The sequence below is a fragment of the Anarrhichthys ocellatus genome, unplaced genomic scaffold, assembly GCF_004355925.1.
Source record: "Anarrhichthys ocellatus isolate YVR2014 unplaced genomic scaffold, GSC_Weel_1.0 scaffold142, whole genome shotgun sequence".
Lineage (NCBI taxonomy): Eukaryota > Metazoa > Chordata > Actinopteri > Perciformes > Anarhichadidae > Anarrhichthys > Anarrhichthys ocellatus.
Genome location: NW_022280172.1, coordinates 301,289 through 318,064, shown reverse-complemented (window position 1 = coordinate 318,064; position 16,776 = coordinate 301,289). Strand labels below are relative to the sequence as shown.

General features: G+C 41.1%; 1 protein-coding gene across 2 annotated transcripts in view; it reads left to right on the top strand.

Moving 5' to 3' along the window:
• trappc11 (trafficking protein particle complex subunit 11) overlaps positions 1-16,776 on the top strand; it is a 22,707-nt gene that overhangs the window by 2,573 nt on the left and 3,358 nt on the right. For both annotated transcript variants that reach the window (XM_031877620.1, XM_031877619.1), the window contains exons 4-25: positions 147-217; positions 489-603; positions 930-1,029; positions 1,130-1,203; positions 1,371-1,467; positions 4,416-4,549; positions 5,033-5,174; positions 5,581-5,674; positions 5,822-5,901; positions 6,480-6,558; positions 7,862-7,916; positions 8,279-8,424; positions 9,109-9,170; positions 9,387-9,519; positions 9,849-9,979; positions 10,520-10,645; positions 10,740-10,933; positions 11,080-11,228; positions 11,391-11,512; positions 15,507-15,626; positions 16,095-16,160; positions 16,490-16,646. In XM_031877620.1, the coding sequence (XP_031733480.1) occupies positions 147-217; positions 489-603; positions 930-1,029; positions 1,130-1,203; positions 1,371-1,467; positions 4,416-4,549; positions 5,033-5,174; positions 5,581-5,674; positions 5,822-5,901; positions 6,480-6,558; positions 7,862-7,916; positions 8,279-8,424; positions 9,109-9,170; positions 9,387-9,519; positions 9,849-9,979; positions 10,520-10,645; positions 10,740-10,933; positions 11,080-11,228; positions 11,391-11,512; positions 15,507-15,626; positions 16,095-16,160; positions 16,490-16,646 (2,447 nt within the window). The remainder of the gene's footprint in view (positions 1-146; positions 218-488; positions 604-929; positions 1,030-1,129; positions 1,204-1,370; positions 1,468-4,415; positions 4,550-5,032; positions 5,175-5,580; positions 5,675-5,821; positions 5,902-6,479; positions 6,559-7,861; positions 7,917-8,278; positions 8,425-9,108; positions 9,171-9,386; positions 9,520-9,848; positions 9,980-10,519; positions 10,646-10,739; positions 10,934-11,079; positions 11,229-11,390; positions 11,513-15,506; positions 15,627-16,094; positions 16,161-16,489; positions 16,647-16,776) is intronic.

Sequence of the window (16,776 nt, the reverse complement as noted above, 5' to 3'; positions counted from 1 at the left end):
ATGCTACGCACGAAACGCGAAACACCCTTATGCTACGCACGAAACGCAAAACACCCTTATGCTACGCACGAAACGCAAAACAAAAACAGAATTCTGGAGTCTGGAACAATTTTCTCTGCAGTCATATGTGTTGTGTTTGTCTTTAGGACCAGTCTTCAGGGCAGGAACACCAAGGTAGCTGTGGTTCTAATCCAGAAGAAAACTCCTCTACCACCAGGTAAAGTTCTCTACTGAATCATATTTAAATTATGCAAATGTGTCATATCTCATCCACATAAGTATTAACGTGCATCTTCAGTATATTCTTGCCTCTCTTTCTGCAGTACAAAATTGTGCTGTACGCACAAAGGTCACTGGAAAACGTATTTTAAAAAAGCGTTAAACATTAGGCAGCAACTTTAAAGTGTTCAACCAAACCTAAGCCAAATGCTGTCTGTTTCCAGTTTCTTTTTCCTCCCAAAACATCACTTATTTTCTTCTTTGTACAGGAGAGGACCTGGTAGCATCAGAGAGAGCAGCAACTCTTTGTAATGCCTGTGATCTGTCTGGCAAGAGTCTCTTCGTACTGCCACACACCGACCACTTAGTGGGCTACATTATAAGGTAGTTAATTCACTAATGCCATATAAACATTTTTAATACATATCGATGTAGATAGATATTTTGCAATCTATGAACTAATTGTCCAATGACATTGACATTTGGCTCTCCAATTAAAGTTGATGTTTTTATTACATGATTGATATGCAGTTTTGAATACACTTGCCACGTAGTGGAAATGGATTATTATTTTGTGACATTGACAGCTCTTTCAACGTGGTGCAGTCTTCTCTCTAAAATGAAACCAATGCATGTCAAACATGCAGCAAATAAATACCTTAATCTCTTCGAAACATTGTGTTTATTAAACAGAATTTGTGATTCTGTAGGTTGGAGAATGCTTTCTACGAGCATGCTCAGACTTACTACTACACTGAGATCCGTCGAGTCAAATCACATAAAGAGTTCCTCAACAAGACAACACATCAGGTAGGAAGGCGTGCACGCACACACACACACATACTTTAAAATGCCTTGTCCTTACACTGTCTTCTTCCTCTTCTCTTCTTCATCTCTCTGATGTTCCTAGCTGCTGTTTGTCAGACACCAGTTTAAAATCGCCTTCTTCAGTGAGCTGAAACAGGACACCCAGAATGCTCTCAAGTAAGTCTGAGCCTATGGACTCGTAATGGGTACGATGATACTCTCTTGAACTTGAACAAAAAAAAAAAAAGATTCGGAAGCATTACATTTTTAAGGTTGCTGGTAGTATAGACACAGGTAGACCTATATGTTGTATTCCAGCCGTATCTCTTATTTTGTTTTCGTAGGTACTACAGAACAGCATACAGTCTTGTTCATGAGCTCAGGGCCCACGAGACCAACATGTTGGAGATCAAAACTATGGCAGGATTCATCAACTATAAGGTACATTTCCATCTGTCGGTTTGTAGTTGTGAAAATGATCCTCTCATCACACGCCTGTGACCAGATATCTCAGAAAGAGTTAGGGCCATGCATGTCAGCCAGAAGATAACAAAGATGAGATCCTGAGAAATGGGATTCAACTCAGGGGCTTTTCAACTAATGAATCAAATGGTCAGCGTTTATGTATGAGGTACTTAGAAAAGTCAGTGTATTACCTGCAGCAGTGGTTCTCAACCTTTTTTCAGTGATGTACCCCCTGTGGAATATTTTTTTCAGCCAAGTACCCCCTAACCAGCTAAGTACTTGGTTGAAAAAATATGTAACACACAGCGCTGTGCCATCAGTGTCTCACTTATTAAACTGTCAACACTGAAGATTGCATTGTTGCATTGAACTGAGTGCTTGGCATTTACATTTTAGTGAGAAACTTGTGCTTCACTGAGGATCTTCGTCAGTCTTGGTGGCAGGGAGGCAACTGCTGTGATCAAGCTCTTCTCCAGGCACAGTCTGTTTCTTTGCTTTGTTTTGATCACAGTCATTGCAGAGAAGGAGGCCTCACATAAATATGTGGAGGCAAAGGGTAGTAGCTGCTCCAAAGCTGTCTGTCCCAGGTCAGGGTGCTCCTGCTTCACTCACACAAAACTGTGAGTGTGGATGTTGCAAACTTCATCTGGAGGCCACGGTCAGATGACACTTCCAGGAGTTTTTCCTGATAAGTGACAGGTAGCTTGCTTCCGTTGGCTTCGGACAAGAGAAATGGGGTTCTCACCCAATCCAGCTGTGCAGATTTCGCCTCCATGTCAGGAAAGTAGGAATAAAAATCAAGTTGGTCAAATGTCCCACTATGACCGAGTGGAGCTCTGTCCACATCCTCAGTAGAGAGAAAATCATCCACCTGAGGAAAGCAGGTGAGATCCCCCTGTGCACAGGCCCTTCTCCACAGCGCTGCTTTCTTCAGGAAGCCACCCACCTGGTCATGCAGGTTTAAAATGCTGGTGTCCTTGCCCTGCAGAGACATATTCAGTTCGTTCAGTTTGCTGAATATATCTGCCAGATAGCACAGCTTTGCAAGCCAGTCTGTGTCCTGGAACAAGGTGGCATGGGGAGATCTGTGCTCCATCAGAAAGGTGTGTACTTCAGATCGTAATTCCAACAGCCGGTTGAGTATTCTCCTTCTGTGTGCAGCAGCAGCTGTGTGTGTTCAGCTCCCATGTTTTAGCAGAGGTGGCGAAACAGGCGTGCATTACGTGGCCTTGACTTTATGAAGTCGCCCTGTTTGGGCGACCGTGGCTCACTGGCTTAAGAGGGTTGTCTGGTAACCGCAGGGTCAACGGTTCGATCCTCGACTGGGATGTGTCACGTGTCGTAGTGTCCCTGAGCAGGACACTGAACCCCCGGCTCCCCGGGCGCCTGTCATTGGCAGCCCACTGCTCCCTATATACAGGGATGGGTCAAATGCAGAAGTCAAATTTCGTGTATATGTATATGACAATAAAAAGGGGGATTCTATCACTTTGATGCTGTCGTTCAAAACGTCATGTAACACAGGACTCATTTTCTTGGACGCCAATGCTTCCCTGTGTCGGGGTTTTCTTTTTTAAATAGCGCTATAAGTCCTCTCGCGCTGCCCGTCATTGATGCTGCTGCGTCCGTGCAGATGCTGCTGCAGGATTTCCAGCTCATGCCGTTTTCACAGAAGAAGGTGTTGACAACATTAAAATGTCCTCTCCTGTTGTTTTCCCTTCCAAGGTTTTGCAGAATAGTATGTGCTCATAAATGTCGTCAGTATCGATGTATCTCGCAAAAGCAACAAGTTGTGCATTTCCACTGACATCTGTGGATTCATCCAGCTGGAGTGAAAAAGAGTCGCTAAGTTTTCCCACAACTTGCTTGACAATGTCTGTTCCCATTTTATCTACTCTGCGGCTCACAGAGTCATTTGACAAAGGCACAGTCTTTAACTTCTCCGCTGCGTTTGTGTCCAGCATGGTCTCAGCCAGCACAACAGCGGCTGGAAGGAGCAGGTGTTCGGCTATAGTGAATGGTTTCTTGGCTTTAGCTATGAGCAAAGACATAAGCGGCCTCCAGGGCTTTGGCTGATGTCGTGGAGGCTTCCGCAATTCAGAAAGTTTGCTCTTAAAAAAACTCAGGTGGCTTACCAACATGACTTGCATGTTTTGTCTTGAGATGCCGCTGAAGATGTGCTGGCTTCATGCTACTGTTGGCTAATCTCTCCCCACAGAAAAAAACACAAAGCCTTGGGTGGGTTGCAACTCGTGGACGTAAATCCCATTAAAACATATTCTTCTGAATACTGACGGAATAGTGCCGGCTCTGGTTTCGCCTTCTTTGTCACTTGTCCCTCCGTGTTTTCAGCAGCATTGCTGCTTCGCTTCAACCACGACTCCATTGTTTGACTTTTCATGGCGGCAGTGATTGACAGGTGATGACAGGTGGCGTGTGCCAGGTTGGGTCAAACCATCCTGGTATGGGGGAGACTCTGGGTTTTTGGGATAATGTAATTGAATAGCCTACTGAATATAAACTTCTGTTTATGAACTTACACTTATATTATATTGAATACTAACTATTTTTAAAGGATTTTTGAATGGATGCTAATTTTATATATATATATATATATATATATATGTTTTTAAATCTAACGTACCCCCATTTGAGAACCACTGACCCACAGTATATGATGATTGGCATGCCCCGAGTTTAGAGAAACAGACAGGAGTACCAGCATGGGAGCAAAGCAATGTACTGCTATGGCCAGGGGCAGCAGCAAAATGCATATTAGCCACCTAAAGAATCAATATCAGTTTAAATGTATGCTGTTTTTAGATAATGTTCACCCCTTTACCTTGAAACTGTAAGAAAGAGCTGTCATTCCTTTTTCCTCTCTCTAAATTCCTGTTCTCTTTTTTTTTTTTTTCTCTCTTTAGATATGTCGTCTGTGTTTCCAGCATAACACTCCTCTAGATGCTATTGCCCAGTTTAGGAAGCACATTGACCTGTGTAAGAAGAAGATCGGCAGTGCTGAACTGGCCTTTGAGCACGCTGCATGGATGTCTAAACAGTAAGATACACACTCTTCATCACACCCTGTGTTTAACATGTTGAAGTTATTAAAACTTCAATTATAGGTTTTTATTTACTTGGCTGCATGACTGAAAAAATTACTCTGACAATACTTGCTGGGGTTTACACTGGCTGAATCCCAGTTGCTAAATTAGTGTAGTATTCTAGCGATGGGGAGTGAGGCAGAGGGACCGCAGTGTGTACCTAGCTAGTTCTTGTCTCATTTGTGGTCTGATAAACACGAAGTTAATCAAATTCGGTGCCCCATATTGCTGTTTTCCAAGCTACTGTAGCTGTCATAGGGACATAGGGAATTGCGAGGGAACGCAGAACTTTCTCACGAGAATGCAAAAGTATTTTTATTTTTTCCTCCATCGATTTTCCATCGAGTTCTTAGTCATGTTGTACTGGGGACTGATCTTTATGCCTGATGGAGACAGATGTGTACATCTACTGTAGAATGTCCTTTGCTTCCTCACAGGTTCCAGTCGTTTGGTGAGCTGTTTGATGAAGCCATAAAGTTGGGTCTGACAGCCATCCAGACCCAGAACCCTGGTTTCTACTACCAACAAGCTGCCTGTTACAGCCAGGACAGGAAACAACAGGCACAGCAGCTTTGTCAGGTGATAAAGCTACAGCTACTGTTACTACCTCTCTAAGGACGATGTCGGAAATCAAAGGTTTATACCTGATGCAAACAGCCAGCCGTCATAGAGAGGGGAGACACGATAAGTGCAGTCTCTCCTGGAAGACATTCATAATGCTGCACTAGGTTATTTGCATAAAGAGTGACAGAAATAGTTGTGTAAAGAATTTAAAAAAAACACAATTTTCTGTTGTAGTAACAGTAAGTGCTGAGTCTTAAGATAAAATCTTAATAGAATCTTCATAAATCAAGTTGCAAAAAAGCCAATAATATTCACCACGTTAAACCTGAATGAATAATAGTTTCTATGAAGAAGCTTGTATGTACTATCTTTCCCATAAAACACCAGTTAATGGTTTCATTTGATTGGTTGGTTGTTCTAGGCTGGAGCGACTCATCCCTCTTCCGAACCAGGGGACACCCACACTGGGGGACTGGACTTCTATGGCCAGAGACCATGGAGACAAGGACACCAGAGTATGTTCTCACACACAGTTTGTCTAATGTCCAATTAAAAAAGTGTTGGATGACACATTTTTTAGCATTGCATCATGACATCCAGTCAAGTGTCTCTGACAGTGTTAGACATGTATGGGTAAAGCATGGTTTCTGTGCTGTTTCCAGGTATTGAACCTCCAGATGCAGAGAAGGAGAAGACAGGGATTTTGGCCCTGCAGATCAAAGAGAGAGATGTACCACATTCTGTAAGAATTCACAGCTGTGGTCAAATTGTAACTCATGGTTTCATTGTCCCTTTGCTTTAAGGCATGCATCTCAAATACACTAGTTCTATCATTTATATATGATTATAGCATTATTTTAAAATTATTCTAATGGGTTTTGTTTGTAGAAAATAAGTAAATTTCTGTGAAAATGTGTGCAATTTCTGTGTAATGGTTTGCATTGCCATTTGCCACAGTGTCTTTTTTGATGCCACCACTGGAGGGCGCCAAACTCGAAATAATAATAATATTTCAAATTTTAAACAAAGTAGCTTTAAATTCCATCTCGTAGATAATTCTTTAACCCAAGCTTGAAATAGTGTTGTAGTTGTGTGGGTGGGTGTTTACATACTGAGTCAACAGCAGAGGGGAGATGGTCAGTTTTGTGGTGTGCTTTTATGCTAGGAAAGTATCACAGTAGCAATGTTTTCAATTTTGAGAAACAAGTGTTTTTCAGCACCTTCAACACAAAATGCTCCAGTCTTCAGAACGATGCACCTCCTGCTGTCATCACAGTCCCATATTAAAAATGTTACCTCTCACTGTCTCTGCCCCAACAGGAGCTGATAATAGCACTTCTCAGTAACGCTGTCGCCCAGTTTAAGAAGTACAAATGCCCTCGAATGAAGAGTCACCTCAGTGAGTATCATTGTGCTCTTTTAATGTCCACAGTCCTTTTACGGCCTCCAGTGCCTCCAAAGGATGCTACAACAAAATGAGTGTTAGATTTCATTATTATTGAAGGCACTACATGTTATTCTTCTTGTAAATGCTGTTTGTATTTTATAGTGAGTTTGACTATTGATGCATTCTCATTTTCCAGCCTTGTACATGTAGACGTAAACACCTGCACTCATCAGGTAGACTTTTTGAGGCTTTGGCGTACCACGTAGGACATGCAAATTGTCGGTTATGTGACCACTTATTAAGGTGAGGTCATCAAAGCATCCTTCAGATCAGTTATGTCACTAAAGCCTCCAACCTGAGTTGCAGCTTGTACTTTTTGAAGACATGTAAATTAGTGCACTGCCAGGTCTGCACTTGAACAAGTAACTTAAGACGTGGCTTGAGAGAGACCAGGATCTGCCTTCTGGCTTACTTGACATTGATATCTGCTAGAGGAGCCATATGTGGCCTCATGTCATATGAAGACACAAGCCAGCTTTTGTTTCGGTCATATTGCCCGCCAGCCATAGTTTGTTTTTTATTATTATTTTAGATGTACTGTGGTAAATTCTATATTCTTATTTTTTTCATATACATGCAGATGTTTCAGAGACTGTATGGTGATGAATATTTGCCTCACAGTCATGGAAAGGTTATGGAAATGTATCGTTAAAAGTGTGTATGAGTTCTGACTTCAAGTATTCATTTATTTTCAGAAATGTAAACCTTTTTAAATGTCTGTTTGTAATACCACTGTTGTTATTATGAAAACAATGCTTGGGGGATTTTGATTGTCAATGATTAGAAACAACATTGATTTGGATGCATTGCTCCATAATACAGCAGCAATAACCCTAACAGAAACCAGGAAAATAGCATGTATGTTACGTCAAAGAACTAACATGCAAAAATGTCTCAATCTGGTAAAAACCAGTAAAAACTACAATCTTGAAACCAGCGCTATAGTTTGAAAGCCAGATGTGATAGAATGCATAATTTTATGCTGAAATGGCCTTGGGGTTTCAATGAGCACATTTTTGTCTTAAGGGCCTGGGTGTCTGTATTTTGGTTTTATTATAGACTTATTGGAAAAAAACTAAACAAAACTCACATCCTAGCCAAATGTCTTCCATATGGATAAACACAGCCATAATGGTCCAAAACAATTCAATACAAACAATCTAAACTGTCCCTAGTGATGCACAAGGGTTATGCTTTACCTTAAATGTTTAACCTTGTCACACACAGTGTTTGTGTCGTTTTGTCTCCTTTACAGTGGTGCAGATGGGAGAGGAATACTACCATGCTAAAGACTACACCAAAGCCCTTAAGTAAGTCCAAACACATGCTGGACTTGTAAAGGACAATTCCACTCTCTGACTTTCATGTACGTGCTCCAAAAAGTCTTTAAGTAACCTTAAAGTGATACTTCACACAAAGTGTCAGCCATGCATTACACAGTTTGTCATAAGAGAAAAATACACACTTGTTGAATTCAGGTTAGTATATTCCACAGATGGAATATATACCCTCTGTGTGGAAACTGGATGCTAATGGGTGATGAGCCAGTCTTGAGTAGATCAAATCTACTTTCCAAACAGAACTATTAACATCTAGAGTTACAGTGAGATTGTTTCCTTAATCTGTGTTTGTATGCAGCATATGAGTATTTGCGTGTGTGTGTTTGCATCAGGCTGTTGGACTATGTGATGTGCGACTATCGCACAGAGCGATGGTGGGGCCTCCTGACCGCCATATTGACCACCGCTCTGCGCTGTGCTTATCTGATGGCCAGTGTTAAAGACTACATCATATACTGCATGGAGCTGCTGGGCAGAGGTAAGCAAGAAGGGTAACCTGAGCGATTCTAAGCCAATCAATGTTGTTTACTTCTGGCATGAAGGAGGTTACACTGTTTACTTTATCGATGATACAAACTGTCCATTGTACTTATATTTGATAGATTTCTGTTGTATTTTGATGAGATTGCCATAGTCAGGGGCCTTACTTGACCAGTGTTGTTTTGTTTTGGGGAGAATAGTATCGCATTAACTGCAAACAATATGCCTTTAAATTACAATGAAATGTCTGTATGATACGATTGATCATTAATGGCTTACGCTATTCTTTTCAAAAATGAGACCACTCATGAGTGATATGTGACGTTTACTAGTTGAACTTGACACTAAAACACATAAGAACAATTAATCAAGTAGAATAAGTAAACAACAAAAGACAACAAGTAATTGGTCCTATAAAACATTTAATTTGGTAATTGGAAGAACCTGTTCTGTGTTGGGGTTTTTGGCCAAATACTACTTCCTGTCTGTTCCTTGGCTGCAAAATCCTAAAGGGTTCACCCCACAGGTTGAGTGCTTATGTGGGACGGATCTGCCATCTGATTGTTGACTACGTTGATATCCCAAGATTTATAAATATAACGCATTCAATTTCACCACAGAACCCAACAGTTCTAAAGATATATGGTAGAAGAGGTAATTGTTTAGTCGTCTTGTCTTCTAGCTTCAACCTTGAAGGAGGAACAAAAGATGAGGATTGAGAAGAATCTCATCCAAGTCCTGATGGTGAGTAGAAGGATAGCAACCAGCCCAACACAACATGCTCGCTCAGCAAATCAAATAGCCATCCAGTGGATTCAAGCAATATCAAAGAACTAGCATGTCACTAAGCTATGTCAGAATGTGACTATTTGCAGTTAAGGTATGATTTAAATGCAAGAGTAGGCGTCATTTGACATTTAATTTCATTCATACATATTTGAATTGTCTTTCTGTTTTCAGAATGAAGTCCCTGACGCCGAGCCAGAGTGTGATCCGTCCTCTGACGGTGCAGCCAGGTCGCTGTGGAGTGACCGCATGGCTTTGTCTGGATCAAATGAGCTCACTATAGAAGTGCAGGACTACGTCCCATTCAGTGAGTAACACACAATTACTCAAAGTCAACCATTCACTCCACGTAACTGTTCACATTTAAAAACTGTATTTTACTCTCCGCAATGTTCACCGTGTACATGAAGAGTAATGCTCTTACTCTTGTCATACTTTAAACAATTGGATTTGTTTTTCTTTTTGGGAAATTCAAATGAAGGCCTCAAGCATTCAAAGCTTCAAGTATGAGGCTGATAATCTCCTAAAGCAATGTTCTGTGAGGAACACTAGTACAAGCACCAAGTACTCTAATATGTCTTGTATTTCTAAGAGTATACGGTGATATGGTTTCAAACTCTCTCTCTCTGACTCCAGTTCAGTGTAAGGCCAGGTTCCAGTCTCCCAGTTTCCATGTAGACCAGCCCATCCAACTCCAGGTTTTCCTCCAAGCCGACTGTCCTCATCCTGTATCTTTCAACAAGCTGGCTGTCAGCCTCAGTAACCAGGTACTCTCCACCCAAATGTAATACAAGGCAGAAAATATTTCTTTTCTCCAGCATCAGACATTGGATTTCTTTGTTGCATTTTCACTACACAAACAAGACATAAGAAACATCTTCAAAATAACTTTTAGTTATGGTTGGAAATAATAATAGATCCAACTCTGTTTTCCAGCAGTTACTGACTATTAGTTGGTGTTTATGAGATAGTTGGGATTTTTTGAAGAGGGTTTTAAGAGGTATTTCTCCATCATCAGTGTTTGACCTACAGTAGATGGCAGTCAGCACACCCCCACTTTGGAGAAGTACCAGGACAGGAGCAAATGATGTAGCACTGTGGATAGGGGCAGCAGCAAAACGCATTGTAGACACCTGAAAATTCAATATCACTTTAAGTGTGCACTTCTACGGAACTGAAAGCAAACATGAGCATCTTCTATGTACAACACTGCCAGTGGTTACCTAAGTCACAGGCCTGTTTTCTAACCCATTTTTGAGAAATAGAAAATGTTGACTAAAACAATCATGTTTCATGTGTGTGTGCAGGAGTACAACCAGTGGTGTGTGGTGGAGTCTGCAGGTCAGGAGAGTATGAGCCTTTTGACAGGAAAAACCAAATGCCACAACTTCAGCTTTGTAGCGAAGACCGAAGACGTTGGCAAGAAGATTGAGGTGTTTGTGTGTGTGTGTGTGTCTGTCTGTCTGTCTGTGACGGAGAGAAACAGATGGTCACTGACTGTGTATGTTTTTGGTTATGCACCTTTAGATGACCGGTATTGAGCTGATGCTGGGCAGTGACAGTGGCCGATGTGTGTTTGTGAGCTGGAGAGGGGCAGGTGGAGATGCAGCCTCTACCCATGAAGCCCTGCAGGCTAGCAGGTCATCACGCCGATGGGGGCGGGGTGTGGAGGCACGTCAAGAGCTGGACTGGGACATCATGACCATGCAGCCCAGTACCATGTAAGGCTTTGTTCAGGCACAGTACTACCCCAGTATTCCTGTAAAAGTTATTATATCATCTGTCAGTTACAGTATCAGATCTTATCTCCACTGAAGTCAACAGAAGTTTGAAGGGTTTTGTGTGTTCGCTACTGTTTGTTGTTTAGGATCATCTCCAGAGTCCCAAAGATTTCTGTTCAGCTGAGCCACCAGCCTCCTGCACTCAACAATGAAATGTACTGCATCAACCTCACTGTCCAATCACAGGAGGGGGTTGTGGCAAAGGATGTCAAACTGACAGCTGGCCTCAAACCAGGTACACTGAAATTTCAAACTTAAAGAATAAAAGTTAATATATATTCCTCTGTCGGGTATTGCAGCTAAATTAGCTTTTGAAATTGGAAAACTGCTTGCATTTCAAACGTATTCAAGGTCATTTAGTTTCTGGTTTTGTGTTTGTCTTGATTGGTCTGTCCAGGTCAGGATGCCAATCTAGGCCAAACCACCCATGTGACACTCGATGGCTTAAAGGTTTGTGATGACACTGCACCTGCCCTGCTCCCTGACATTCCTCTAGGAGATCTGAAACCAGGAGCGAAGGTATACACACATTCAAAATGAACCATTATGCCTCCCTAGGGACATTTTGGGCCTTTTAATTCCATTTTTGGGATAAATGAGGCTATGTTGTTGCATATTTTGGAAGTTCAACCTCAGCTTCTATAATAAACTGTCTAACCGAAATGCACTGAGATCCTTAGGAACAAAAATGTCTCCATTGAAACCCACTAAGACCACAATATTTGACTGAAGAATGAGGAATCACAACATGTTCTGCACTGTATATTCCTCATATATACACCTGCCTTACCTTCTCCACAGTGAAAAGTAGTAATTCAGGGCCACTGTGGCTCAGAGAGCAGCGTCGTCCTTCAATCAGAGGATCGGTTTGATCCTCGGCTCCACTAGTCCATGTGTCTTTGGGCAAGACGCCTAACCCCAAATAGCTCCCGTAGCCTACGATGTGTGAATGTAGTATACATGTTAGAGTCCTGATGGGCAGTGTGGTGGTAAATATCTTTTACTTTTACTGCTGAAATACATAATACCAAAAACCAGAGGTTGTCAGGGTTCGTATGGTCATGGAAAACCTGGAAAAGTCATGGAATTTTAAGATGGTTATTTCCAGGCCTGGAAAAGTGCTTGAAAAAAATAAAATCCCCAAAGTTTTGGAAAAGTCATGGACATGTGTTATATTCATATTTTCATGTCGTTCATTTACGGTGAGTTGCCAGCCAGCGTTTCTCAGATTGGAGTGAGAAGAGGAGAAAAGGTGATGTCGTGATCTTCGCACAACATCTTTGATGTGTCGAGTCTCGGCCAATCAGCGTTCAGATGTCTACAGCGTCTTCATTTCCCTCCGTTAAAGTTACGTTATGTACCGTTACCGTTCAGACTTGCTGGGTTAAGTTAATGTCCACTGCATGCGGAACTTTGTCGACTGTTAACGTTCATCATTATCGCGATTTAGGAGGAAAAAACGTAACGTGATGAAACATGCAGCCCTCCAGTGTTCCGGTGTGCGGTTCAGTTCACGCGGTCACTCATTAACGTTAAACAGGAACACCGGCGCATCTGGTTGCAGGTTGTTTTTTTAACTCAAAGTAGAATGAGGATGATTTCGTGGTCGGAATAAATTTTATGACCACGATGATGAGGCCCAGATACTGATGAGATGATGAGGTCAAAGAGCTTCAGGGAGAGGAGGCTGGTTATGTAGCGCAGCTTGACGCAGGGCTGAGCTGTCCCAGTGAGCATTTTTCCGTTGAATAGACGTTTAAAAGACGTTCAGAATTGGTTCAAAAGTGAAAGTTTTTTCGCCGACTATTTGTAGACGTTGATTAAACGTTCACGCTTAGACCAGATTTAAACGTGATTTGCAATACTATAATTTTTTGTCCTCTACATTGTGCTAATAATAATATATCATGATTTAGAGGCTTACTAAGAAACCACATCCACATTTATCAGTTGAAAGCCAGTATTGGATATCACGTTGATATCTGGTCTAAACGTGAACGTTGAATCAACGTCTTCAAATAGTCGGCTAAAAACCTTTCACTTTTCAACGTGATTTCAACGTCACCGTGTTTTAACCGTCAAAATGCTCTCAGATCAATATGTAGCAACTAAATACTTAATGTTAGTAACACATCAACAGTTTCCACTTACAGGACAAAAAACCAAGTGACAGGCAACAGTTCATTCGTATTTATTAAGCGCAATATGAATATAAACAACGTTCTTTATATAAAACCATAATCTCCTTCTTCTTTAAATGTCGTTTTCAAAGCCACACAGGAGCCGGTTTCAGGAGATCTGCCATATTTTCAAGCTGGACATCTGTAAATAAAACAAGTATTTAAACTGTGTACAGCCCCACTCACTGTCCGTACTACGGACAGTAAGGAAAATACACGTGTATTTTACATGTGAAATGTCCTAAATACTCTATTTTATAACGTTGGGCTACAGGGACAGTCCACAAAGAAAGTGTCTCCAATATTAACTAACACACGTCTATGTTTACTTTCGTAACATGCTAACGCTACAATTGCTAGCAGCCTCGCCACTATGGTGAGCATAACATGATATTAATGGTATGGTAATAATATTTCGGTTTGCAATATTGGAATAAAGTAGTTCAAGTACTTACAGAGTACGTCGTTAGCGTGAAGCCTCGTTTATTCCGTCAGCTCGTTCACTTCGCTCATCAGTAAGAGCTAGCTAGCTCAAACCATGCCGTGTTTCCAGCCGTCTCCAACTTAGAAAAATGCAAGAGTCCGTGCGCATGCGTATTCCAGCAGTAAACACGGAGTTGCATTTTAGGTGAACATACAGACATAATGTGCTCTGCTCTCATTACGATGTCCTGTGAGCTTCTTGTTGACAGCACACAGTCTATAGTTCCATATTTACGAAGTTTTATATGAAACATTAAATGCGTTGAAATAACGTCTTCGTGTAGATCACATATCAACGGTCAGCATAATATGATTTTGGAGAAATACGTTTAAAGTAACCAAAATCGCGTCTCTTTCAACCTACAACTTAACAAACCATCAATATTTTAAAACAAATTGGTGTTTTGTGACACGTTGATATTGCAACCGTAATTTAGCCGGTTCAAAAGACGGTTAAAAGACGTTCAGACCCCATATCAACGCTTTTTCAACCAGAAATCAACGTTGAAATCCGGGTTAGTGCTCACTGGGGTGAGTGGAGCTGGGCCTGGATAAAGGTGGAGGTCTAAACAGACGTGAGTACAGCTTCCTGCTGTCAGTGTTTTAAATACATTGACAAGGCAGGGTATGCTAAATGCAGCCTCTGCTCCAAGGAGATGAACTACAGCAACAAGCCTCTCATCACACTGTTCACACTGTTCACTGTAACGACCACAGCCAGTGTACCAACAGTCCCACGTTGCTCTCAAGAACCCTGAAGTAATGAGAGGGTTAAGGTGCCTGTACCTTCATTTCAGCAGGTTGCTAATGCAGAGGTGTGTATAGATTACAGCTATTATTTTACTCTTGATAAGCTACTTTAGCTAGAGTAGATTATCATTTTCATTTAAATAATTTAACTGGATTGAATGCATATTAATTGCAAATAGAAGATAGGCCACAATTCCAACAGCTGTACAGTAACAGTGGAAGTTAATATGAAGCCATACAGTAACAGGGTTCAATGAAACATTTGCACTACAAAAGGGAAAGCAATGTGTGCACTAGCTGGATGCTACTACCTACTAAAGCTCTTATTGATGTGTCAGTGTCAACCAGAGTATATTTATAAATGTTTATTATTTTAATCAAACTATTGTCTCATTCGTTTGTGTCATTTAAGGTATACTGTATGCTTTGGAATTCTCGTTGGTAGTTTAAATACTACATTTTCTCACTTTTTCATGTATACACCGAGATTTCTCAAAATGTTTGGTCATGGAAATTTGGTTTAAAGTCATGGAAATCCATTGGTCAAAATGTGTATGAACCCTGGGTTGTCTTTTAAGTATTTATTCTCTGCGCAGAGAAGGTTCAATGGAAGAACCAAGAAAAAAGACAACACGCTTTCTTTATACAGAATGAACAAAGGTGGGGGCCGATGGCCAATGTTACAGACATTTCGGTCTCAGACTTTTGGTCTCAGACTGATAGGAACAACAATGAACAACAAGCAGCCCAAAGGCCTTGGTGCTGGAACCTTCTCATAGAACACAGTTAGTTATCTTTGTGAACAGGCAAGGGAGAACTCTTCTTCTGCACAACAGAGACACGGTGAAGTTCAACTAAGTTCAGAGCAAAATGACTTATGCATGAATACAATGTACTGAGTAGAAATATATACTGCGTAAAAAAAATACCATTACAGCAGGTGGCACCTTACATGGTAGCCCTGTCATTCGTGTATGAATGGATGAATGATGACATGTAGTGTTAAAGAGCGTTGAGTGGTCGGAAGACTAGAAAAGAGAAATACAAATACAGTCCATTGACCATTTACTATTTCATTCTTGTATGGGATGTGCCTGCAGTTGGAGAGATGCGTATATGTGAAGTGTGTATCAACTGGATCAAGGGTCTTCCTGTTCCATGTGGCCTACAGCATCGACACCACAGTGGAAGGACGTCAGATTGTCTGCAAATGTCATAAGGTAGAGAAGCTCATCTGACCTGCAGACATAGCTGACAGCTAGCACAGTGTTTCATGTTTCAATTATACAGTTGCACTCAAAATGATTCAACTCCCATTGAAAATTAGGTTTATTGACAAAATTGACAAACTTTCAGCTGTTTTCAATAAACTCAAACAAGGACAATTTAAATGCCACTTTTCATGACTACTGCAGTCTAAAGATGCTCGTCATGACGGGGTTGAATAAGTTTGAGACTGCAGTAGTCATGAAAAGTGGCATTTTGTGTTGAATTTGGAGAAACCACTTGTAGTATTAGTTGTGTTGAGCTATTTAAATGGTCCTTGTTTGAGTTGTTTATTGAAAACAGCTGAAAGTTTGTCAATTTTGCCAATAAACCTAATGTTCAATGGGGGTTGAATAACTTTGAGTGCAACTGTACATGCGCACAGCTTTTTTCATTTGGTTCACTCTTCACTTGTCTTTCAGGATGAGACTGTTACCATAGAGACAGTGGTCCCATTTGAGGTGTCTGTCAAGTTTGTGTCCACCAAGGTCTGTAGCTGATACTTTTATTAGTTTATGTACAAAGCAGGTGTGCCAGAGGGCTGTTAGTTTTCATATATTTTTATATTCTAGTGCAGTTTGCTGCCACAACTTTTGAATTGACTCTAAAACCAGTAATTATGTGTTTTGTCTTCACTTTACAGTTTTAAACAGGCAGATCATGTATATTTTACTCCAATTAGTATTTTTTAGAAATGCTCTTCAGTGGGAACTGAAAAATAGCTTTGATTGTTAGTCAGCCTTGAGATTGTGGTTGTGCAGCAGCAGGTATTATGGCTGGTGAGACTTTATGACTTTATTATTATTTATATTATTAGTTTGAGCCACTGGACCGAGTGGTGGTGGACATCCCCTTCCTGTTGATGACAGACATCCTGTCATCGTCTCCCTGGCCTCTTCTGCTGGCCTCCTCTTCTCTGCAGCTGCTCACTATGAACACAAACACACCACAGCTGCAGTCACAGCTACAGGAAGGTACCTGATGAGGTTTCACCGTTATCTTAACTTGTTTACATTCAAAGCTGTAAAAAACCAAATGTAAATCCTATGACTACAACTGTGTGTGTGTGTGTGTGTGTGTGTGTGTGTGTGTGTGTGTGTGTGT